Genomic DNA, 25,226 nt, shown 5'->3' on the forward strand with positions numbered 1-25,226 from the left:
TTATTTTCTATTATCAAAAGAATGGTATTGACACTCTATTTATGACTTGTTCAAGTCAGTTTTAATGAGTATCTGTGGTGTTCTGTTCCCTTGAAAAGTTATCCAAATGTTGTTTTGCACACAACTACATGCATCAATTAACACCATGATCTTTTCGTTATGAAAAAAAATAACCCACAGAGCCTTGTAAATGGAAACATAAAGCTCTTATTTAAACATCCATTTATTTGCCCTTTTATTCACTCCTGGAATAACAGATTTTGATCCTTCTTAATAAGTAGCCGAGTTTAATCCAAGGAACCTTAAAGTCGAAAATGTTCCTAGTATTCAATCCACTGCCAGCTAAAGTTTACAATCCATCGTACCCTGTAACTTTAAAGAGACCAACAGTGATTGCTGAGTTATAATACCATTTAACTCCAGTAAAAGTCTGGCCTTTAAAAATGTCTATTCTTAAATTAATAAAAGTCATTTCACAGAGAAGGAAAAGCAGACAGGAAATGTAAAGGGAGGTAACTATAAAATTCAAATAATAGAACAGAGTACTACACTGTGGAATATAAGTGGCAGTCTGAGTGGCACAGATGCCCTAGGACTTTGGGGCTCAAAGGAGGGAAAGATCAGAGTGGGCTGTGGTTTCAGGAGCTTATGCTTACTTTTCATTTGGGAAGATGTGGTTTGGTGACTTAGAACTTCAAGGATGATTATCATTACAAAGAGCGTTGAGTGGGCAAGGGAAGATTCTAACATCCCAGAATTCCTTCCAGAATGTCAATAATGCTGAAATCGACCTTGTATTGTTTCTGCTATTTTAACATGTCAAGAGAAGGCATTTCTCACTGTAAAGCTGTCTAAGGAATCTTTTCTCTTAGTTTCCCTGGCTTTGACTTACTGCATTTTGCAAAGAGAATGCTGTGTCTGATTGGCAGCTAGATTACCCCAGCTCCAAAACTGTGTTGGGGATTCTGTTACTCTTGCTTCCAGAAGACAGCTTTCATTGCCAGCCCCCTTGCTGCAGTGCAGTCTGGATTTGAGCTTCCTTCAGCAGACCCTGTGCGAGGTACTGGGGAGATGATTTGGAGCCCATTGTCTATAGAGTGGACTAGCCTTTACCAACTATAACACCAGATCGGACTGTGATAAGTGCTTCAAGAGTGTTCTAGAGTGTTGAAGGTGAATTCTCTCCGGGGGTCCAGAAAGGGCTTACAGAGAAGGTGACATTTCAGAGGACCCTAAAGCAAGAGAAGCATTTTGGTAGTTAGAGAAAGGATGGATGTGCATTACAGGCAGAGGGAGGAGGACGATAGGGGTGGAGTGCGAAAGGGCAAGTGGCTGGTGGTGGCTGAATATAGGGTTACTGAACCCCCAAACGAGTCAATATAAAAAAGAACAGGACCAATATAATGTGTAAAAAAGCTACAACTATCTATTTCTGGATGTACAAAAAGAGACATCTGGAAGAAAGATCCATTTATTGCACAGTGTGCCCAGCTTTCTGCGAGGCACTATGGAAGATTTAAGGAAAGGTCCTTGTCTTGGAAATGTTTATACTCTATCTGGAAGAAAAAGTAATTCACAGAAAAGTCATTTAAAGGCACATGACAGCCTCTAAGGCAAAGCACTAGACTGCCCCAAAACTCAAGCTAGAGATCTGCTACCCCAGGAGAGCACTCCTGCTGCCCTGGAAACCCCACCCCCCATAGTGGTACAGGTAGGCTGGGGGCTAGCTGAACTAGTAGGGGGTTGGAGAACTGGGGGCTCCATCACCTGGGAAACAGGAATAAAAGTAATGGTTAATACCTACACAGCATTTGCTATATACCTGGCACTGTTCTAGGCGCTTATATGGATTAGCTAACTGAGTCTTTACAATTACTCTATTTAGGAGAAACAGTTATTTTCTCCTGTTTATATAGGGGGAAGCCGAGACTCAGAGCCACAGCCAGGATCCAATCCACAGGGTGTAGCTCCAGAGTCATGCAGTCCTTTTCCTGTTAGTATCCTCAGAATCCAGCGCAGTCTCCGGTGTTGGATGTTAAGAACTTAAGAAAACCAAAGACACCTTTCTTTCAGTATTTTCGGAATAATACGATTCAAATCAAAACCAAGACTCGAAAGCGACAAATGTGTAAGGGAGGAGAAATGCTTTTTAGCTGCACAGCCTCAACAGTTTTGCCTGACCCAAGGTCAGCGAGAAAATGTTTCTTTTTATTCACATTTCCCCCCTCTTTTGTAACAATTTAGTGTTTCTGAACGCTAGGGGCTCCCGGATTCTCTGGTTTGAGAGTAACTTTTCCTTTTAGGAATTTTTTTTTTTTTTTTGGAAGGGGGTGGGGGGAAATGTGGCCTTAATTATCCTACGTCTTCGGCTGCTTAAGGAAGGGGCTGTGCTTTCGGAATCCCTTCAGAGCCAAGTAAGGAGGTCCCTCTCTTTCCCTCTCTCTCTCTCTCTCTTTTTTTTTTAAAGGACCTCGTGAAATAAAAGTGCCGAAAACAAACCCAGGCGATCACAGCAGCAGCCGCGGCGGCAGCAGCGGCACAGCAGCAGGAGGAGGAGGAGAAAAGTTGGAGTCGGGGCAGCGCTCCGGGGTGGCTGGGCTGCGCGCAGCTCCCATTCATTAAGCAACCGGCTGCGGAGGAAGGTGGCCGAGCGCCCGCGCTGCCCACTCGCTGCTTTGCGCACAGGCACGCCAGCGCCGAGCGTCCAGAGCAGCGCAGCGCAGCGCAGCTTTGCACAAGTTTCTGCTCGGGAGTTGGCTCTCTTCCCCTTGGACTTTCGAACGATTCGGGGTTGAGACAGGAAAAGCAGAGGAGCACCAGGGGAGTAGAAAGCCCCGCCGCTTGCGTTGGAAGCGGGCAGCGGGGCCGCTTTCTCCCGCTGCACCCCGAGCCAGACCCGCCACTCTCCCGAGCAGCCTCGGCCAGGAGGCGACCCGGGTGTCTGGGTGTGTGACTGCTGTCTCGGGGCCAGCGCCATGCAAAACTACAGGTACGACAAGGCGATCGTCGCGGATAGCAAGAACGGCGGCAGCCCGGCGCTCAACAACAACCCGAGGAAGGGCGGCAGCAAGCGGGTGCTGCTCGTCTGCCTGGACCTCTTCTGCCTCTTCATGGGTGAGCCCAGTCCCGCTGGCCCTCGGCCCTCGCCGCCCCGCGCGCGTCCCACCCCGGCCCCGGGGGCTGCGCGCGGGGCTCGGTGCTCGCTCCTGGCGCAGGGCCGCGTCTCCCCGCCGCGCCGGCCGCTCTGGGAGCCTCCGCGCCGCTCCCGGTCCCCAGGCCCTTGCCTTCCCCGATCCCGCCGCCTCCCTGGCCTGTAAAGGAGGGTCCGGCGCGGTAGCGGCTTTCGCGGGCCGCTTGGACACCGCATCCTCAAAGCCGCCTCCGTTTGGAAGCCCAGGCAGAATCCCACGAAAGGTGTGGGCCCGCCCTGTTAGGATACGGGAAGTCGGCTGAACTGGGACCCAGAGCTGGTGGCCCTCCCTCCCAGTAAATGGATCTCCTGGAGCGCCGGGCTCCCGCCGGGAGCCGCGCTGCCTAAACCCCGGCCGAATGTAAACATCCAAGTCTTCCGCCGGGGCTGCCTCGGCTCGGGACTTGCAAGCTGGCCTCGTCACTTGCTGCTCCCCTGAACGCCCCCCAGGGGTTGGGAGGGTGCTCTCTACGGCCTGGATGCCGATCCAGCAGTCACTTTTTAGGTGCCTACTGTGTGCCAGGTGATAGTTTGGACTAGCCCTCTCCCTGACTCGGTGCAGGACGGGCGAGGAGCCCCATTTCACCCAGCGGGAAACTGCGGCTCTGGGAAGGCTCGCCACGGTCAGGCTTCGGGACCACAATTAATTGTACTTCCAGAAAGTAGAGGCTGTAGTCCACTTCAGTTTTCCAAACTGATTGGAAGCCACAGCTGACAGAGCGGGAGTAAAGGGGTTGGAGAGGGGAAGAGAGTAAGAAGGATTTATGGACTCGCCCCCGGGGCGGGGTGGGTGGTGGTGGCTATTGACAGGAATCTACAGGAGATCCGAGGTTGAAGTCAGCGTAGTTTTTCTTTTTCTTTCTTTCTTTCTTTCTTTTATTTTTAAAGCGAATCTTGGTGTAATGGAAAGCGTGCAGGACTTGTCACCAGGACACTGCCACTCAGCCACTTGCCGGGTGTGCCACCTATCTGCCTCTTTGGCCTCAGTTTCCTCATCAGTGGAGTGAGAGGGTTGAAGTAGATGCTCTCGGGGCCCCTTCCTGCATTAAGAACTCGGATTCGGTCCAGGAGCTGTTCTGCCAACTCTGCTGACTGAAGAAACATCTGTGTTCCCAATTCAGTTCCCTTAAAATAGAACTCCTGCACGGAGGCTCAAGTCCCCTTTGAAATGGATTTGTCCACGCAGAGTGTGCAAACCAGAGACTTCTTGGGCTGGAGCTGAACATCCCTGTGTTCATGACTCTGTAGCAGGGTCCTTCCCAGAGGTCCATCTGTCCTTGGCTTGACCGGCCTTAGTACATTTTGAGAGTCAGAGAGAAAGGGGACTTTCAGAGTTTACAAATAAGAATGGCCCCTTTTTAGATACGCTGACAGAGACAGAGCTGAAGGTAAAATTGTGCTCTGTGGGAGGGAAGACAGGTGACTAGTTCAGGTGGCAAACCCTGTTCCCACCTCTTCATATGAATTCTACATTAAGATGTTATGTAAAGGAATTGTCACTGGGGGGCCTACCTTCCTGAAGGCAACTGGCTTATGATGCACAGGGGGAAGATTAGTGCTTAAAGTCTCCCTGCCAAGCTATTGAGTTTTTAAAAGACCCTCCCTGGTCCTGGGGGAGTACAAGGAACACATAAACACACTGAATCTGTTTGCTGTAAACTTGCCTGGGGCTTCCCAGTGTTTACTGGTGAGTTTTGTTGGTGGTAGGGTGAACTCTTTCTAAACTGTAGGTTCGAGGTGCCCTCCTACCTCCTACTTTGTGATTAGGAAAGCCCGGCTAGAACTTGCTTGACAGCCTTCCGACAGTTTTATTGTTCTCTCCTCTCTCCGTGTTCGGATTTCAGAAGGCAGTCCCAAGAGATGGTGTATCTTATCAAAGAAAAAAGCGTGAAGGAATTTGCAGAAAGACACACATACCAGCATTAGTTAAGCCAGGGACAAGAAACCCCAAATACTGTTGTGCATTGAAGGTGTAAGTAAGGTGTATATTTGCATGTGTCAGTTCATCCGAGACTCTTCCTGTGCCTCCCCCCCAAAGCGAATATTGTACACCTAGCTGTTATATGTACTCACTGTTGGTCTGTTCGAGCACATGGTTTTGTTTACCTGAAAGAAGTTAGTAAGATGACAGGAACCTTGTATTTTACTGAAAGAAGCACATAGCTATCTGTTTTAAGGATATGTCCCTTGCCATTAACATCATGTCCACAAAGTCTTTTTCAAAGGGTCTCCCCATGCATGGGCTCTATTACAGTATCACTAATGTAATGCCTTGTTCTACCGCCTTTAATAGGAGACACTGTAAGGTAAACATTTACTTGCGAAATTTATGCAGGAGAACTCTACTCGGCTTCCAAAAGAAAATTATTAACACACCATGTGATTTTAATATTCCACACACCACAGTCCTAAAAAAAATTGATTCTACTTGGTTCACTCTTTGCCTAAGACTGTCAGCATGGTTTAATTTTTATACAGTTTATTGATCCCACGGTCTGGATTATTAGGCCCTAATATATGAAAAAGCGAGACAGTTTTGTTTATTCTCTCGCAGGAATATACAGCAAGCTCCATTTCCTTGTATCTGGACAAAAGAAAAGCTGATGTGCAAAATAGGTGTTATGTAAGTGAAAATATGCAAGCAGCTTAACTCATTTCACATACCTTTTTGGAATGTTAAATTCTCGGTGAGAAAAACAGAAGTCCACTCTCTTTTGAAGGCCAAAAGAATCTGGTGTTAGCGAATCACCGATGGGAGTTTACCCCCTGAGTGAATAGCTATCTTTGCTAATTATTGCTTTTATAAATATAGTTATGAATCTTTTCATGGTTGTTTTTCTGAAATCGATTTGTTTTCCTTTCAGTTGCATAATGTGTATGGCCTTCTGGTTTTTTGTGCAATGCTTCTGCTGTCCCAGGTTACAAGAGCACAGCAGAGAATTTTCCCAGGCAAGGAAGGAGGAGCATCTGCTGTTTTCGTAAGCTCTGTTAGCCTCTTTTAAAAATAAATCAGTTTATGTACTTTTCACTGCAACCCTTATGAAGAGATAATCTCCATTTTATAGATGAGAAAACTGAGAATCACACTGAAGTCAATTTGAGTTGATCCCTAATCCTCAGCGAGCATGGCTGGAGTCCATCCCACTTTTCTGCCCTCATCTGAAGAATTCTGAATCTCAGATTTTCATTAGAAAATCCTGAAGCTTGGTTTGCAGAAAGCCTTGTCCCTCCACGTTTTCCAGTTAGTCATTTGCACCAAGACAGATGGACAAAGGTGGTTCAACTCTCCTGGTCAGTAATATGGTCTCGTCTCCTCAAGGGATCATTTTGATCTGGGGCCAGTTCGAGCACTAAGGAATTCCCAGATTGTGAGGGCACCTTTTTACCCCCTGAGACATTGGCTCTAATGAAAGGACAAGGGGCAGTGCATGGCTGTAGGACAAATGCAGAGCTTCGATAAATCCATATGGAGCTTCTCTGCCCCATCCCCTGTCTCCTCCCTGTCCCCCTCCAGATATGCCCTGAGTGCCTCCTCCCAACCCACGCACTTTGATGCTTGAGCAGTGTTAGACAGGTCCAGCTTTTTGTCCTGTGGACTTTGTTCAAGGCCCTTCATCCTCTGAGTTCAGTTAACCCATCCACCAAATGGTGATCAGAACGGCCGCCTCATTATGTTGCTGTGAGGATCAGAGGAAATACTAGAAGTGAAAGTTATTGGTCATCTCTCAAGACTTGGGCAAATGCAAGGGATTATAACCCAGATGGACATTTTGTGGTTGTCTGCAGATGTTGTGTCTCAGAACCGTAGGTAGATGAGACCATGAAATGAAAACTTGATGGTGATATTATAGTGAAGACCATACAGCGTCCTCTTCCAATAGGAGAAGGCCACATTTGCCCAATGAGTTGAAAACAGATGATTTCCATTCATTTTTTTTATTAAAAAATATTTATTTATTTATTGAAGTATAGTCAGTTACAGTGTGTGAACTTCTGGTGTACAGCATAATGTTGATCTAAACTTTAGCTGGGAAGGAAACCCTAAAATTTAGCAGAATTCTTGAGCCATCTAATCTTCACAGTATAATCCTTCTGAACCCTCTTGAGGGAAGTTTCTTTTGTTCAGGAAGACTGTTGGCTTTTGATATGGGCAGGTAGCTTAGCTGAGCCAATGGTGATGGTGGGAGACAGTTGAGGGAGCAGGTGCTTGGGCAGGTTTGGTGTGAAAGGCCTGACTTCTGAGCCATCCCCACCAGGAAACATGTCAATGAAGCAGAGAGAAGGAAGCTCAAATGGGACAAAATAAGACAATCTGGATGATCAGCCACAATGCTATGTGATTTAGTGGTTCTAGAACGTTTTGGGGACACTTCTTGATTTGCAGTTAAATGGCTAAGGTAAAATTCTAGGACTGTTCCATCTATGAGATATGTAAACTCATCATGTGTTATTACAGGTTCCAGGCTGGCCAGCGCCACCATCTAGATCTGTGGTTGTGGACAAATTGGTTTTTAATGGGTTTCAGTTTTTTCCATCGGTGAAATGACTGGTTGGGCAGGATTGTATCTAATGTCTAAGCCTGCCATGTGACATTCTGGGATCGATTTCTAGCAGAGAGGAATGACACTGGCATTTGTTAAACGTCTCCCTGGTACATGCACTCTGCTTAGCTCTTGACTGTATTAGCACTGTGAGTCATTACAGGGACAAGGGACCCAGAAAGACAGGCGCTCCGGTCTGGTACCGCCACTGCCTTGCTGTGTGACTTTCGGAACATCCCCTTGACTTTGGTCTCTTGATTATCATCACAAAGGGGAGAGACTACAGCATCTCTCAGAGCCCTTCTGGTACTAATGATTTTATGAGTCTGTGCTGGTAGATACTGTGACACAGACACCCAGTCATTCCTTCTCTTAGACTGTGCGTTATCCATTGAGTTGTTAGATTTTTTTAAATCAAAGAATTGTTGCTGAAAATTAGCTTAAATGGGGGTTCATTCCGGAGAGAAAATAGCACAGTCTTTTCCTAGAGTGAATCCAATATGCTGAGAAACTGGCTAGATGCTTCTTGGCCAGGTGTGTCTTCTCCCCGCTTCCTAAAATTTATAGGAATTACAAGCAAACAAATGAGCAAGCACAGCAGGTGACGTTTCCCTACTTTTTGTTACTTGATTATTATAGTCACTGAGCTTGTGTTTTTAATAATCCAGTAGATTTTGAAAACTTAACCTACCATGTGAATCAGAGGCTGTAGAAACAGATTTTCATTCATGGGGTGAACCTCCCAGCCAAGAAGCATCCTGCGTGGGGTGAAATGAGAAGGGAGCCTCCTTTTCGTAGGTGAGCCCTGCTGACTCTTCCAGGATGGTTGAAAACCTCTATTTCCTCATTGTCTGGATTGGCTATTTTTTTTTTTCCTTAGCACTTTCGTCCCTTCCTCTTACACTTAAGCGATAGACCATCGGGGTACAGCTGCCTTTGTGGGAGACTGCTAAAGCCAGAGCTGGGGTCCTTTTCCACTGTCACCCCTTGGGATTTCCTGTCAATTTCAGATTCTTTCTTCCCCTCTTCCTGTGCAGTTGTTTGCACTGGCAAACCCAGTTGTGCACAGCGTGATGCTAATGAGACCAGAGTCGAGGGCACCTTCCCTGTGTGGGCAGTTATTATATTTGTGGAGATGCCCTGCCCTTATTTGAGGAGGGATCATGTATTTGGGGGATGTCTGCTATGTCAGTACTTCACAAACTCAGCTAATAAGGAGACCCACCTAGTGTGACACACAGATTCTCAGGCTCCTTCCTGGAAGATTCAAATTCAGGAGACTTTGGGCCAGTGCCCAGGACTCTGTATTTTATAAAGCTTCTGGTGGGTCTTAACAGGCCAATTTAAGAACCACTGTGTTGCTTAACAGCTAATGTCTTAAGAGCAATTGAGGAGGACAGTCGGTTCCCATAGAGGGACTGGATGTTCTGGCACTTTTCTCCTTGTTAGGCTGTCTGTGCTTTCTGTTCTGCTTGTGGCTAGCACACCTGTCTTTTTCAGTAAAGATATTCAAGGTTGTTAGGATTCTTTCAAGGGGAAAAATTACCTCGGGGGGCCGGCCTGAAGGTCTCTTTGTCATTTTCAGTGCAAGGACTTGGTGGTGTCTCCTACTTGCTGACAGGCTGATTTTTGTTTATTTCTGGGTTCTAAACTGAGTTCTCTGTAGTGGCAGTTGTTAGCCAAGTGACCACTTTGGATAAATGAGGTGTTAACTCTGTAAGTGTTTTCTTTTGAGATATTGAGGTTTGTGTATGAATAAAAAGTGACATGAATAAATTAGATTTCTAAAGAGAGCCTTTAAAAGATCAAAGTTAGCTTGGCAAAGTATTATAGAAAGACCATGAGCTTTGGATTCACCCAGATCTGGGTTTGAATTCTGACATAAAGTCATCCACATGTGTGACTTGGACAAAAAATATTTAGCTTTTTAGATTTCAGTTTCCTTATCTGTAAAATAAGAAAGCAAACCTCATGACACCCTTGTACCATGATGCACAGCTGAGAACGCAAATCTGAAAGCAGTTTGAAAAGTGAAAAACCACCCTGTCATTATCAGGTTTTTTTAGGGGGAGGAGGTAATTAGGTTTTTATTTATTTATTTTTGATGGAGGTACTGGGGATTGAACCGAGGACCTTGTGCATGCTAGGCATGTGCTCTACCACTGAGCTATGCTCCCCCCCCCCCCATTATCAGGTATTATGTTGCTATTATCACTGATAGGAACAGTAGAATTTTCCTTTCCTTCCCAATGTTCTTACTCCTCCGTGGTTCTATGAAGTTGTCTTTCATTTTCTGGCAGCCAAGTTGCCTGAAATGTATTAGGGGAAACAATTGTGAAGAGAATCCTAAGAAAAAAAAGCAGGGAACACAAATGTTTTCCATCAGCCAAAGAAAAGCAGTGTCTACTATATACAAAATAGATAAACAAGTTTCTACTGTACGGCACAGGGAACTATATTCAATGCCTTGCTGTAACCTATAATGAAAAGGAAAATGAAAACGAATATATGTATGTGTCTGTATGACTGAAGTATTATGCTGTACACCAGAAATTGACACAACTTTGTAAACTGGCTATACTTCAATTACAAAAAAAAAAAAAAAAGAAAGAAAGAAAGAAAAGAAAAGCAGTGGCAGGTTTGGGAGAAGTCACAGTGCAGGGACTTCAGTATCCTTTGGTGGTCACATCCTTCCCTCTGGAAGGGACAGGGCCGTATCATCTTGAGAGAAAGACACATACACCTTAGGAAGGCTGGCAGGGAATCTGGACAAACGGTCTGTTTTAGGATCAGCTCTTCTATGCATTTTGTGACGGCCAAGGGAAAAATCTAAAAAGAACGGTAGTGATTGAAAATGATCACAATGCTTGCCATCCAGGGCATTCTTCGTATTTCTCGACGAAAGGAGGAACTGTGCTAGTTATCAGATCTATTATTCAGGCCAGCCACGTGGTATAGATGTTAGGTTCCTTCTGTGGAGGAGGAAAGTGCAGTTCAGAGAAGTTAAGTAACTTGCCCCAGGGTGCCCAGCTGGTAGGTGGTCTCTAAATCTTCCAGAGTTCTTGTCAGCTTACCTTGTGCCCACTTTTCAATGCACTTAATGCAGTGAAGACCCCCTGTTTTCCATTCCATTTCATTTATTTTGATTTTATTCAGTCGAACATGTACAATACATTCTCCAGGGCTCAATCTGGGACATAATATGAGGCTTAACTCAAGGATCCTGTTGGGCAGTGGAGGAGACAGAGTTATTTGTAAATGCAGAACAGCTTAGCATGTGCTGAATGGGCCTCCCTGTGGCCATAATAAAGAAAATTCCATCGGAGCAATTCTGCAGCGCCTAGATTCATGGAATCTTTAGAATTTGCAAGTGCCTTGGGGATTTCATTATCAACAATACCAAGGTCATTTTTCATCACCGTCAGAAAAATTGGCCTCTTTAAACAGGGATGGGTGGGAGGTCTGAGGGGAAGCACAGGCTTTAGAGACAGACAGGTGGAAGCTGCTTATGGTTATTAGCTGCCTGCACTCAGGGAAGTTATGACAGTCTCAGGCCTCACTCTTCCCATTTGTAAAATGGGATAACACGTGTCATGAACTTGTGAGGCAATGCCTGGTCTAGTGCGGGGTGCTGTCCCTCACTCTCTGCTCTGTCACTGTCACTGTGTCCCTAGTCCATACCCTTGATTCACAGAGGAGACACCTGAGGCTTGGACTGGTTAGTACCTGTCCAGCGATAGTCAAAAAGCAGGGCCTAGAACCAAGGTCTTGCCTTAACACCATTTTTGCTTTTCTGGTGTGTACTTGTCGGTTTGAAATTTGATACCATTTCTGAGGTAGTTCTCCAGAGAGTTCTAGTCTGTTTTTTCCTCCTGCCTGTGTCATTTAAAAGAGGAACAAGACAAACAGGTTTACCTTTTAATCCAAATCAGGGGATGATAGTTGAATGAGGCCAGAGATACATGGGGCAAATCTGAAGGACTAGGCAGTTTTTTTTTGGCTGTATCACTTTTCTTTAAACTGGTGCTTGTTCCAGAAAGTGCTTATTACCAAAGATCACTGCTGACTGATTTGACCTTCAGTAGGCACCATCTTTTTCAAGCAGTGTGTCCCCAGAGAGAAGAGAGAGGGCTCACGTTGTTGAAGTTTTTGCTTTTGACCTAGAAGGAAACTGAGTCTCAGATAAAATAATTTTCTCAAGGTCATGCATTAGTTGGCGGTCTCAACATTCAAAAGAAGGCTTGGTCAGTTTCTTAAAGAGTCTTGTGAAACTATGCTTCCGTTAGGTCCGGGTAAAATTATAAATTATGGTCTGTATGAAAATTTCCAAATTTAAAACAAACCAAACTGAACAACACACATAAGATCCAGTTGGCGACTTTTGAAAGGAACTTGCTGATTTCTGGGTGCTTTGAAAGCATATATTGCAATCAGAGTATTGGTGGTAAGTGTGTTTTTGAGGTTTGTCACAAATTAACAAAATTATATGCCTTGAGAGTTTTGCAGAGAAATGCAAATCAGTGTGAGCGCCTTGTCGTAATAAGCAGGATGCTTTGGTTCCTGTTTGTGTATCCCTAAAGCATGTAATAGACAAGATTATATTGACACGAAGGAAAATATTCTCATTGGTGGTTTCTTTATATTTTGTCCCCATGTTAGTTTGCGGCATCAATCAGTATAATTTCTAGAGTCTATTTAATTAAGTCTACGTTTGTACCTGTCTTTTAAGTCTTCTCTTCTGCAGATATTTCTTGAGCATCTATTAAGTGCATTCCCCACCATCCCCCCACCACCGACTTCTTCTGGGGTGGGGTTGGGGGTGGGGTTCCTTGTCCTTTAAGAATTCCCAGGCTGGTGAATGGGTAACAGACTTTTGCATAATTTTATACACTAAGCGCTGCTGACTTGGGAGTGCTAAGGGAAGGGCTGTAGCTGCAAAGAAGAGCAATGAAGTCTTGCAAGAGAAATAATAGCCCACGTGCCATGAAGTGGGAAAGGGTATTGCAGCAGAGGGAGCAATGGGTGCTGAGACGTGAAACCACAAACAGATTTAGGAAGGGTGAGTAGCTGGAGGCTGGGGTGTAAGTGTGTATTAGCATTGAGTTGGTGGGGAAAGAGTATGTTGGGGATGAGGCTGGAGAGACAGTTCGACAGTTCAGAGCCTGATTATAAAGGGGGCCAAAAGTGACAAGTCGCTAAGGAACTTGAACTTTATTTTGGAGGACCAGCAAATGAAGTTTTATTTTTAAAGTTTTCATTTTTCTTTTTATTATGGAAAATTTCATGCAGAAACCAAACACAGTATATATACCTAAGAGTGGAATTGCTGGGTCACATGATTATGCCATGTGAAACTTTTAAAGGAACTACCAAACTGTTTTTCCATAGCAGCTATACCATTTTAGAAATATCAGAAGGCTAGTTAAAATGTCTAAGGGAAAAAAAAGTATAAAAGTTTAACAGACAACATTTGGAATGAACGCATTCATGAACAGTTTTTAAGAGGAGATTAATCTAATCTGATTTGTGTTTGAGATCCCTGGGTTTGCAGGGAGGGAAATTGGAGGCCAAGGAGGAGACCCACTGGGAGGCAGATAATGCTGAGCTGAAGGCACTGGGGACAGAGGAGCAGGACCAGTGAGAAGGCGGTTCCAGGGGGGTCCTGATCTCCTGGTTGGGAGCCTTTGTGCTGCGGTGATGCTGCTCCCTCCACAAATACTGGAAATGCAGTGTTTGTAGAAGACTTAAGAGGTCTGTATTATAGAATTAGTAAAGATTCTTCATGTTCATAGCCTTATTAGAAAGATGAGGCTACAATATATATGCACATATGTAATAATGTATGCATATATGTATACATAAAGAGATATGCATATATATTTTTATATGTGTATATGTATACAATTTTTGCTCTGGGATTTCTCAAATGCCCCTTAGAATAAATGGGCCATTGGAAATCCTCTTGGTTTAGAGAAATGATTTTCCTTGGGTTATAATGGTATTTTTAAAACAGTTTTGTTGATGTATAATTTACGTACGGTAACATTTATTCATTTAAAGTGTGCAGTTCACTGGCTGTTAATATATTCACAGAGTTGGGCAACCGTCACCACAATCCATTTTAGAACATTTTTATCACTGCAAAAAAGCAAAAAACTGATACCCATTAGCTGTCACTCCACGTTTCCCCTCCTCCCCCATCGCATGGCAACCACTATCAACTTTCTGTTTCTTTGCCTTTCACTCAGCATAATATTTCTCACGTTCATCCATATTGTATCATGTATGTTCAGCATTTTGAGTACATCTAATTTTAAAAAAACGATTGGAAGTATAGTCAGTTATAATGTGTCAATTTCTGGTGTACAGCATAATGTCTTAGTCATACATATATATACATATATTAGTCTACTTTTTAAAAAATATACTTTTATTGAAGTATAGTCAGTTTACAACATTGTGTCAATTTCTGGCATGCAGCACAATACTTCAGTCATATAGGAACGTACATATATTCATTTTCATATTCTTTTCACCATAAGTTACCACAAGATATTGTATATAGTTCCCCGTGCTATACAGTATAAACTTGTTTTTTATCTATTCATCTACTTTTATTGCCAAGTAATATTCCATTTTATATGGACATACCACTTTTGGCTTATACATCTATCACTCGGAGAATCTCTGGGTTATTTCTGCTATTTGGCTATTATGAATAGTGCTGCTGTGAACATTCATGTACAGATTTTTGTTTGGACGTACATCTTGAATTCTCTGGGTATATAAACCTCAGAGAGGAAATGCAGGATCATATCATATGGTAACTCTATGTTTAACTTTTTGAGGAACTGCCCAACTACTTTCCATAGTGGCTGCCCCATTTTAGAAGTATCTTAAGATTCATTCAAATATGTGTGGAAAAAATACAAAAGTTTGACCGAAGACCTTTGGAATTAACATATTCAAGAAACCACAATAGTGTTGCTTTGTTCCTCAGAGAATTTTTCACAAAGAAACAAAGTTTTCAATCAGTGTAACAGTGTCACTGGGTTTAAGATGAGTGAGCAGAGAACAATAAGGCTGGCTGAGGAATAGGTGCTGGGTGGTCAGCTGGACCCACTCACCCGCCCAGTAATGTGCTGCCACAAAACAGGGTGTGACAAGCAGATTCCTGCTTCAGCGAGATGAAAAACAGCCTTTGATCTTCCGAGTATCTTGAAAAAAAAAAGTACAACTATCAGAATCTAAATATTCCTCAGATCTGCTTAATAATACTTTTAAGACCACAAACTAGAACTATAGTTCCTAATAGGGGTGACTTTTTTCACCCCCTCCGCCCCCGAGATATGGTTGTCTGCATAATTTCATCCCAGAAATTACAATTATTGTGCTTTTTTTGTTTTGTTTTGTCAAGGGGGAGGTAATTAGGTTTAATTATTTTTAATGGAGGTACTGGGGATTGAGCCCAGGACCTCGTGCATGCTAGGCACGCACTCTGCCTTTGGGCTATGCCCTCCCTCTACTGTGCATTTTTAAGATTCGTATGCTGGGTGCCAGGAGATAACTCACACTGAAGGTTAAGCTGTAAGTGCATGAAAATTAAACCACATATAATACAAGAGGGTGAGGAAAAGGCACTCAGCCTTTATTATTAGGAGTTTTAGGTGCCATCTCACTTCATCTTTCCAATAACAGAACAAGGTAGATGTCAATAACCGGTTTTGCAGCTCAGTGAGGGTAGATGATTTGCCCAAATTTACATGGCTAATGTGTGTTAGGCTTGGGGTTTGGGCTGAAGCCTGACTAAATAATGACCATTGCTAACATTTATTGAGTCCCAGCTGTGTACCTCTCACTGGGCGAAGCAGTGTGCATGCATTCTCTTATTTAACCCTCCCAATGAGCCTGTGGATTCTTTATTACTATTATCTCCATTTACAGAACTGAGGTTCAGAGACATTAAAAATAACTTCACCAAAAGTTATGCAGCAAGTGAGTTTGAGAGTTGGGGTCAGACCTGAGCGGTCTGTCTCACGAGGCCCTTCTTAACCACTAGGCTGTCCTGCTTTAGTTCTCCGAGTGTTTCTGAAGCCCAGGTCTTCCCCGCTACTCCCTGCCCACTTTCACATCAGCAACATGTGATGAACTGTCCAAAGTGAGTTAGACTCGTGATTCTCACCCCTTGTCCTCTGGACCCATCAAGGTGCATCAGGGCAATCACGGGGCCTCGCACGCTCTTTTCAGTACTTCAAAAATATCTAACATGTTCTGTACATTTTTCAGTGATTAACTTGCCTAGAGTAACTCAGACCATCCGCCTCGGCCTGGACTGGTCGAAGCCCTAGCGCTCCGTGCCTGTGATTTGACCATGGAGTGACACCCGGCGGTCCCCTCTGGTCTGGCTGGTTGCTTCCACTCCTCAGGAGATGCGATTGGCACTTCCCAGGCTTTGATTAACAAAAGTGGTGAAATATTTTTTTAAAACTTTATTTATTATTGACGTGTAGTTGATTTACAATGTTAGTCTCAGTTGTACAGCAAAGTGGCTCAGATATACATATATATACTTATATATTTTTTTCAGATTCTTTTCCATTATAGCTTATTACAGGAAATTGAGTATAGTTCCCTGTGCTATGCAGTAGGTCCTTGTTGTTTTTTTGTTGTTGTTGTGTCAATCTCTGGTGTACAGCATAATGTCCCAGTTGTACCTATACATACATACATTCGTTTTCATATCCTTTTTCATTAAAGGTTATTACACAATATTGAATATAGTTCCCTGTGCTATACAGAAGACATTTGTTTTGTTAATCTATTTTTATATATAGTGGTTAATTTTTGTATTTTATGTATAGTAGTTTGTATTTGTTAATCCCAAACTCCTAATGTATTCCTCCCCTCTTCCTGTCCCCTTTGGTAACCATAGTTCGTTTTCTCTGTCTGTCAAAAGTGGAGAAACCATTGAAATACAGTTTACCTGGTAAATAAGGACATCTTCCAGACCTCACAGAGGGTCAGGAGGGAACCGTGAGGGATCTTGTTGGGGAAAAGTTGGATGTTGTCGAGTGGATAAGCTGCTCTGTGAATTTAGATGAGAGGAAGACCATTGACCCTGGGAAGGCTTCTTAAAGGGAGTGGGGACTTGAACTAGGCCTGTGTCACTCACTTCAGGGCAGCAGTAGTGGGTCTCTCTGCTAGTGGCCCTTTTTGCACCATGGGCTCCATTTGCTGTCCTTGTGGCTTGTGTAACCTTTGGGTCACACTGAGGGACTGTGAGCTGCTCTGGTGAGTGGCTGTGAATGCGGCACCTTCATTAAATGCAGTAAATAGAACTTCCACCAGTAGCCTCTTACCCACAAATGACCCACATTGTCGTAAAGTTAGCAACCACTGACAGGAAGTGGCAGAAATCCACACAGTGGGTTTCATTAGACACTGGCCCAAAGTAGCTGTTTGGGTCAATTTGGCTTCCGTGGTAGGTTTCTAGGGAGCAAGGTCCTAATACATTATTTCTCATCTTTGCATTTGTCTTGCTGTCATCTTGGCCTTAATGGATAAAGTTTGGTTAAATGCATAGTATCTTCTTTTGAGGCAGCTGCACATTGTGCCATCGAAGGGAGGAACTTCTGGCAGGCTGAGACTGAAAAATACTTCCAGAAGTGTCACCAACTTGCAGTAGTCATTTACCCTTAGTTTCCTTTTCCACAGTTTCAGTTACCTTCGGTCCAAAAGTATGAAACAGAAAATCCCAGAAATAAACAATTCGTAAATTTCAATTTGCATGCATTCTGAGTAGTATGATCAAATCTCTCGCCAGGATCTCCAGTCGTCAGCATCGTCTGCAGCTGACCTCCAACCATCCTGGCTCCATGATCCAGGATCGCCCGAATCAGGCAATCCTCCTTCTGATGTATGGTCAGAAGGTCAATAGTAGCCTCACGCTAGGTCACAATGCCGACTCATTGCTTCACTTTATCCCATCACATAGGCATTTTATCATCTTACACCATCACAAGAAGAAGGGTGAGTACAGTATAATCAGGCATTTTAAGAGAGAGACCACAATCACATAACTTTTATTACGGTGTATTATCATAACTTTTATTATTCATATTGTTAATCTCTAACTGTGCCTAAATTATAAATCAAACTTTACCATAGCCATGAATGTACAGGAAAATTCATAGTCTGTTTAGGGTTCGGGTCTATTTGCAGTTTCAGACATCCAGCGGAGGTCTTGGAATGTATCCCCTAAGTAAGGGGGGACCACTAGACTTGAATCTTTTGTTTAACAGGCTTCTCATTTAAATCTGTTTGGGGTGGCTCCAGTGCCACGGTGGGAGGGCTGATGGGCTCTGCTCACCCTAGTGAGCCATTGCTTTGGAAGGTCCGTACACTAGTTATTGTGTGAATGCAGGATTCTCAGGGGCTGGCTGGGAAATTAAAGCATACTCCTTGGGTCAAAGCATTCAAAATACAGGGCTTTCAATCCCCGGGGGAAAACAAGCCCTCTTGATTTTAGGTTTAATTTTCCAAAGGCCACTGATGGCGTTGAAGAACCTTTAATTATCATTTTGCTTTAAATTGGTTGTTTGCGGTTGTGGTGACCTCAGCCGTGAAAGCCTAACATTTATTATTAATGAATAACCTATTTCGCGGAATAGTTCTACCAGGTGATAAGATATGCATCTGAGAATGGGAATGGAAATATTCCCTCTTGCCTCAGTGAATTTTTCTCATTCTAGCTCTTCAACGCCCCAGCCTTGAAAAGTTAGTAAAACAAGACACCCAAACCACCACACCCAGAATGTCATTCTCCCAATGTCAACAGGAAAGACGCTGGGAGAGGAACATTTTTGAACCCTTACACTATAGTCAGGCACATTCGCGTATCTCATCAAATCGTAGAACCATGAAGGGGAGATGCCGCCGTAACTGATTTTACAGATGTGTCAGTTGTCCTTCTGAAAGGTTGAAGAGCTTACTGGGAATCCTGCATCTGGAAAATGATGAAGACCCTGGGATGAGAACCAGGGAGCACCTATGCGTGCTCTTCCCTCCCGCAGTGCAGATCTGCCTTGGAATTTGCACTGACTGTTATTTTCAAAAATGAGCCTATGAAGCAAGCCAGCAAGCCAGAAAGCTTTAAAGTGAAATGATCAGACCTTGTAAAGCGTTCAAGTGGGATTTGGGGTTTAAAGCCTTTTGCCCGCTTTAGTATTGCCTGCTTCTTTGTTAATTCTGAGAGGACAGATATTAGACTCAAAACCTCTGGGCTGAAAGAGGGAAGGGCATGAACTTGGCTGACCATGTTCCCGGTGGGCAGTAATGCAAGGGGCTTATTGACTCTCTTGGATGTCACTACAGCCTCTAAGGAGGAGGTTGGAGTTCATTTCAGTTTTCTCGGAACCTGGGGGGCACCGCCTGTCTCAATCCTTTTTGGTGGGTGGTGACACACTGTATTAATAATTCAACTAGTTAATCACTAGCAGAGATCATTTACTGAGATTCCAGGGGAACTGCTTTGCTAAAATCTGCTTGGAGCTGGTCTCTTGGACCGTATGTCCACTTTGATTGAAAATATGTCAAAGAGCATCCCAGCTTCAGTTCTGTAGAGCCTTAGGCAGGAGACTACTTCGCAGATTTCCTGCAGAAATGGGATGACTTTTCTGCAGGGGGATAGCAGCTTCGGATTGTGTTGTTAATTCTCCTCAGTTCTCTAAAGGAGTTAAAAAGGCAGGGAAATGCAGCAGCCTCCACTTTGGTTAGAGGCTCTGTGTGTTTCCCAGGCTATTGTAGGGCTCCTATTCAGCTGGGATTTCAATGGTGATGTGATTTGCATGAAAGCAAGTGTATAAAGCAGGTCTTTTTTTCCCCCCTTTCCTCAAAGAAGTTTTGGGACATTTCTTTTTCGGACTGAGTTGGCAAGAGGCTTTGACAAACACAGACCCATGGAAAAGTTCAACAGGACTGAGAGCAAGCCCATTTTGTCCAGATCCTTCACTCTTAGAATGCAGAGTAACAGAGCAGCTGGCCAGAGGCACCTCAGATCATTGGAGTCATAGCAAGGGCTGTTCCCCCACTGTGGACCAGTGATGAATGGAGAAAGTGTATCATTGCCTAGTTTCCATTCTCTGTTGTCAGAAAAAATATAGATGAGAGCATTCCTGGGACTCAGCTGCCTGTCTTATCTTTCCAGCAGTATTTATTGAGATAAATACAAAGAGATAACGTACTAGAGGTGGATCCTGCCCTCAAGGGGCAGGTGAGGAGATGAGAAGATAGACACACAGTCGTTCTTGGAGAAAACATGGCCAGTTGCCTTGAGCTGATAATTAAATGAAATTTTATTTATTTACTTATTGCCATATAGTTGATTTACAATGTTCTGTTGATTTCCAGCATACAGCATAGTGATCCAGTTATACGAATAGATATTCTTTCTCATTTTGGGTTATTATAAGATACTGAATGCAGTTCCCTGAGTTACACAGTAAGATCTGTTGTGTATCTGTTTTATAGACAGTCATTTGGATCTGTTAGTCCCAAACTCCTAATTTATCCCTCCTCCCACTTTTCCTTTGGTGCCTGTTAAGTTTGTAAATGAAAATTTCAAAATAGAAAGGCAAGAGGCAGCTCCGTGCTGATCCTGGGCTGTGTTCCCAACTTGGCTGTATTAGCTGGGTGATTTCTGGGACATCACGGCCACTTGAGGAATGATAAACTGGAGGCAATGATTCATTCCCTGCCGACCTCATCGAGCTCTTGAGACCAAGGGTATGGTATCATGTATGTATGTATATATATGAAAATTCTTTGAATCTGCAAAGTCATATTCGTACAAGGAATAGATGGATATATTTTGCCCTCTAAATCTGCTCTCTCTTCTCCAGTCTCCCTATTTCTATCCCATTTTAGATACATGCTATCATACACCTATCTTTGAAGACATTCCTTTATAGGTTTTTATTTCTAGGGGGACAGTGAATCCCAGATGTCATTTAGGCATTAACAATACAGGAATCACTTCTCAAAACTGTAGTTCTGATCACATAGGCCCTTCTCTTCAGGATTTTTAGGACCCCTTGTTGACTACAGAATAAAACTGCTTAGTGTATTAGAGACCCTTCAGTAACTGGCCCCAACCAACCCTTCCTGCTTCCCTTTCCCTTGCGTCCCCATCCCTTCCACATCCCCCATGATGCCCTTGTCCCAGACATCTCCATTCTGGGGCTGTTCCAGGAAATTTCCCACTGTGTCCTTCTTCCTCTTTGCTTGATATGCATTGCTCACCTCTTGATGCTCAGGTGCCAGCCACTCTGTGAAGCCTTTTCTGGTTTCCTTTGGGCAGGATTAGTCCTTCTTTGGGGCATCATAGCATTTTGTATTGACCTTCCCAATGTCAAAATGTTGGGTTTGCTTTATAGCTTTCTATTAAGATGGAACTGGACATAACAGGTGCTTAAAATTTTTTATAGTCAAGACATTAAAGAAAATGCCAATAGAAAGTCACTTTAGTGAATATAGACAAGAAGCAAAAAGAAAAATACAATTTTTGTTGCCTACACTACAGCTTACTTCTTCCTTGGACATAACAGGTGCTTAAAATTTTTTATAGTCAAGACATTAAAGAAAATGCCAATAGAAAGTCACTTTAGTGAATATAGACAAGAAGCAAAAAGAAAAATACAATTTTTGTTGCCTACACTACAGCAGCCCTAAGGCAGCCACTGACACAGTATCTCTTCTATAAATAGCTGAATTATTACTAAGTATCATTACAAAAGTAAACACTTGGTGCTTAGTACATACTTCCTGCAAGTCAATGTGATGAAATGGAAAAAGCTTTCACTTGGGAAAGTTTGTAACAGTCCATAATAAAGTATTAACTAACCTGAGAGATTGAGAGTATGTAACTAACCAAAGGCAGCTAGGTATTTTAAGTTCAAGTTTGCATTCACATGGTGTTTTGAACTTGGTCAACAGACAGAATTTGTACTAACAGTGATAGCTTCCATTAAAAGAAAAAAAAAAGTTGAACTTACCCTAAAAGCTAGGGCTGTATTTTAGGATGAGTGATTTTTCTCATCCTAGTCTTGCCTTATGGAGGGGCTCTGAGTGAGGACAGGAAGTGCCTCCTGTCTGGGGAAGGTAACCAAGCAGGGAGTTAAGAAATCTGGGTTTATGTCTGCTAACTTTCTTAACTAACTTACTGGGTCTCCTTAGCCAAGAAACTTTCCCTCTCTGCGACTGTGACTCTGTTGCCTCATCTGAGCAATGGGACCATTCAGTCTTCCAGCATGAAGAATTCTCGAGTTCTTTTGCCCAGTTGGGAGCTTCCTCCGAAATTTCTATCTCTATTCCTTAAAATATTATGCGGTTTACCCTAAAGGAGGAAGGGGAGGAGTTTCTCCTCTCAGCTCTTTTCTGTTTGATCGTATTGCTGTGCTCGTTCTTACTTCTGTTACTTCAAGAGTATTTCCTTCATTGCTTTTATCCATTGGAAAAACATTGAAAAACAATCCCCCAGTATTTGAGGACACTGCACGTTTGTATGTTTGCCTTTTCAGGTATTTATCTGGGCTAACCTTGCTTCCCATGATTCTGAGAGGGCTGAGACTGAAGTATCAAAATATCTGATTTATAGGAGGAAGGAACGAACAGTTAAGAGCAGCTAATGTGTTTTACTCAAGCCCTGCGAATGAGTGTATGATTAGTCCAATTTTATATGATCAAACTGAGGCATAGAGCGGTTAGGTGCTAGGAATTAACCCTAGATCTCTGTACACACCTTATTTCAAAACCCAGGCTTCAAGACCACTTGATCAGTCTTCCCAATTTCACCCCAATCCAGTGCCGCCCCTCTAAACCATCTTTGCTTGGTTAGTATCAAGCCTCTGCCTATTAATTCCAGTGATTGTGAATTTTATTCCTGGGAAGCAGTTCTAATTGTTTAAAAGGTTCTGTTACATAAAATCTACCTTCCTATAATGTTAACCCAGCCTCCGCCATGCTTGGTACCATGCTGGTAAGTAATTATTAACATTAATAATGATATTAATCAGTTTTGTAATTAAAAGCCCTTGAATAAATAGTGGTGATGCATCACTTCAACAAATATTCATTGAGCACCTTTTATGTCTAATGATGAATTGGGTGTAGTCTCTGCCTGTGAGTCTTCTGCAGTGTACACTGGGCGGATGCAGTTCTAAAAATACAGCATGGACACTGTACAGAGGTAGCAGATGGAGCTAGGGGGCCTGGGGCAGTGCCCTCACAGTTGTCTGGATGGGCAGCTCAGAAGGATGCTCTTAGGTACCATTGTCGAAGAAGGCATTGCCCTGAAGAACTCACTTGAGCAGAATGGTTCCTCTGCCTTAGCTCTGACTATCGGGACAGAGACCATCCTTCAGAATAATCTTACAAAGCAGGAGGTGGATGGTCCCAAGCATCGAGAGTTTTCCCTTACCCGCTCCCACGGTATATATGGGAAAACTAGGCTCAGGGAAGTGAACTGTCTTAGAAAATGAGTAAATCCAGAGGAAATTAAACCCTTACTGTGCAGGTTCAGGTTTAAATCCAATATATACTATACTTTAAAGCATCTTTTTACTCTGTGGTTTTGGTTCTTCTGCAAATCAGATAATGGCCCCATGGGTCAGTAATTGACAAAGCCTTTTAAACCTTAACGTAACATCTCAAAGCACAATAATATACTCTTATAGTAAAAAATATTCCAAAAATATGATTATGTTAGGAGGGGGTAGCCCTCTCACCATCCCTCCAAATTCCACTCCCCAGAGACATCTACTTTTAACCGTTTGTAGTTCCTGCCAGCCTTATTTTGAATGCACAGGTATTCTCATTGGCATCCACCTTCATCCGTCCGGGTCTCCTTGTTTCCTAGACACGCCCCAGATGTCTGCCTTCTGCCTTGGGTCATGTCTTTGCTCTTCAAAGCACCCTTTCCTTATTCTCTGCCAATGGGAAAGAGTATCCTTTCTTAAGGCTGGTTTCTGCTCAGCCCACACCCTAACTACTCTAACCATAGGGTACTTTCACCTCCTCATTCTGAGTCCTTCCAGCCTGGCACTAGGTAGCGACCTTCAATCCCTTATGTTCCATTGGTCTAACTTTCCTTCCCTTGATAATGGGACAGTTGAATTAGATGATCTCTAAGTTCTGCTGAAGTCATCAACTATCAAAGACACTTAGGAGGGAGCTTCATGGTTGGAAGTCTTGACTGCGTTGATTTGCTGAATCCTGTTACAGGGGTGCAACATAAAAGGAGAGATCAACAGATTCACTGTAAGAAGTTCCCACAGTTTATAAACTCCAGAGTCATAAAGTTTTAAACTTTGGCACAGTGGGAAGAGGATATGTCTTGGGGGACAGTTCTGGACTCAAGTCTTGGCTCTGCTGTTTGCCAACTTATACCCTGAGGCAAGGGTTTGTAACCTCTCTGAACATCAGTTTCCTCATCCGTAAAATGGGACAACAGTTCCCGTCTCACAGATTGTCCCACGATTGGGAGATGATTGGTGGCAGACGGTAGGCTATTCCACATTAATCTCTACCCTAGCCCATAAAATCTTTTGGTTTGGAAACTCATCTGTCATAAAGAATTGGCCAGCAGCACAAGTACGCGTATGAGAGAGTGCTGTCTGGATTTACAGCACGTGTGGTATACAAAGCATGGATTAGCTGCAGTTTATCTGGGAGAAGTAACTTTGGAGTCCTTCCAAGGACTCGTTGAGCGGCTGCGCACATGTAGCCAGCTCTCTTCTCATCTGCGTTTGCCGTAGGAAGGTGTTTTCCAATTTGGAGAGAGCGTGTTGGAAATTTGTCTTTAATGCATTCCAGTGTTCTGAGGCAAAGCCCGCCGGAGAGACTGAGCAGAGCATATTAACCAATATCATTTAAAGTTGATTAAAACTATCATCTTAATTAAATACAAGAGAACAAGAAGTTCTCAGTCTTCTGGTAGCAATTAAAGACTAAAGAGTCAATTTGAAGTTGTTTTTGCAACTCTTAAAATAATACTCTCTCTCCCCCCTCCCATGAAAAGAGTTTCTAAGCTAGAGACATGCCCTCACATTGGGGTTTTTGAAAGCTGTGAGGACCACAAACCTGCTGGCAAAGCCTTCTGCTGCCAAGGCATCGGAGTTCTCAAAAGCAAGAGGGTTCAAGCTCAGGATATGCTGATTTGGAAAGAGAGCCCAAACAAAGGGCCTTTTGAGGCAGGAAACTGGGCTTTGGCTTCAGCACAGAGCAATGTGGGATTGGAAAAGCGCCCTGGGACTTACTGAGGAGAAGAGGGACTCGGAGATGGATGGAAGAAGTATAAAGTTTCTCCATACAGTGAGAGTTTCTTTCAAAACCCTCGAAAGTTGGTTTCAGAAGCTGTTATCTTTGCTTTGTCCGCTACATCAGCATGCCCATAAAAAATGTGGACTGAACGTCATTGTATGTCTTTGAGCAGAAAAGGG

At 43.4% G+C, this 25,226-nt stretch overlaps 1 protein-coding gene across 1 annotated transcript in view; it reads left to right on the forward strand.

Moving 5' to 3' along the window:
- The first annotated feature begins 2,390 nt into the window (after nt 1-2,390).
- PLPP3 (phospholipid phosphatase 3) overlaps nt 2,391-25,226 on the forward strand; it is an 82,945-nt gene continuing 60,109 nt past the window's right edge. Inside the window, exon 1 of the mRNA XM_010958364.3 lies at nt 2,391-3,114. Within this exon, the coding sequence (XP_010956666.1) occupies nt 2,976-3,114 (139 nt within the window). The 5' untranslated portion in view covers nt 2,391-2,975. The remainder of the gene's footprint in view (nt 3,115-25,226) is intronic.

The sequence above is a fragment of the Camelus bactrianus genome, chromosome 13 (genome assembly GCF_048773025.1).
Source record: "Camelus bactrianus isolate YW-2024 breed Bactrian camel chromosome 13, ASM4877302v1, whole genome shotgun sequence".
Classification (NCBI taxonomy): Eukaryota; Metazoa; Chordata; class Mammalia; order Artiodactyla; family Camelidae; genus Camelus; species Camelus bactrianus.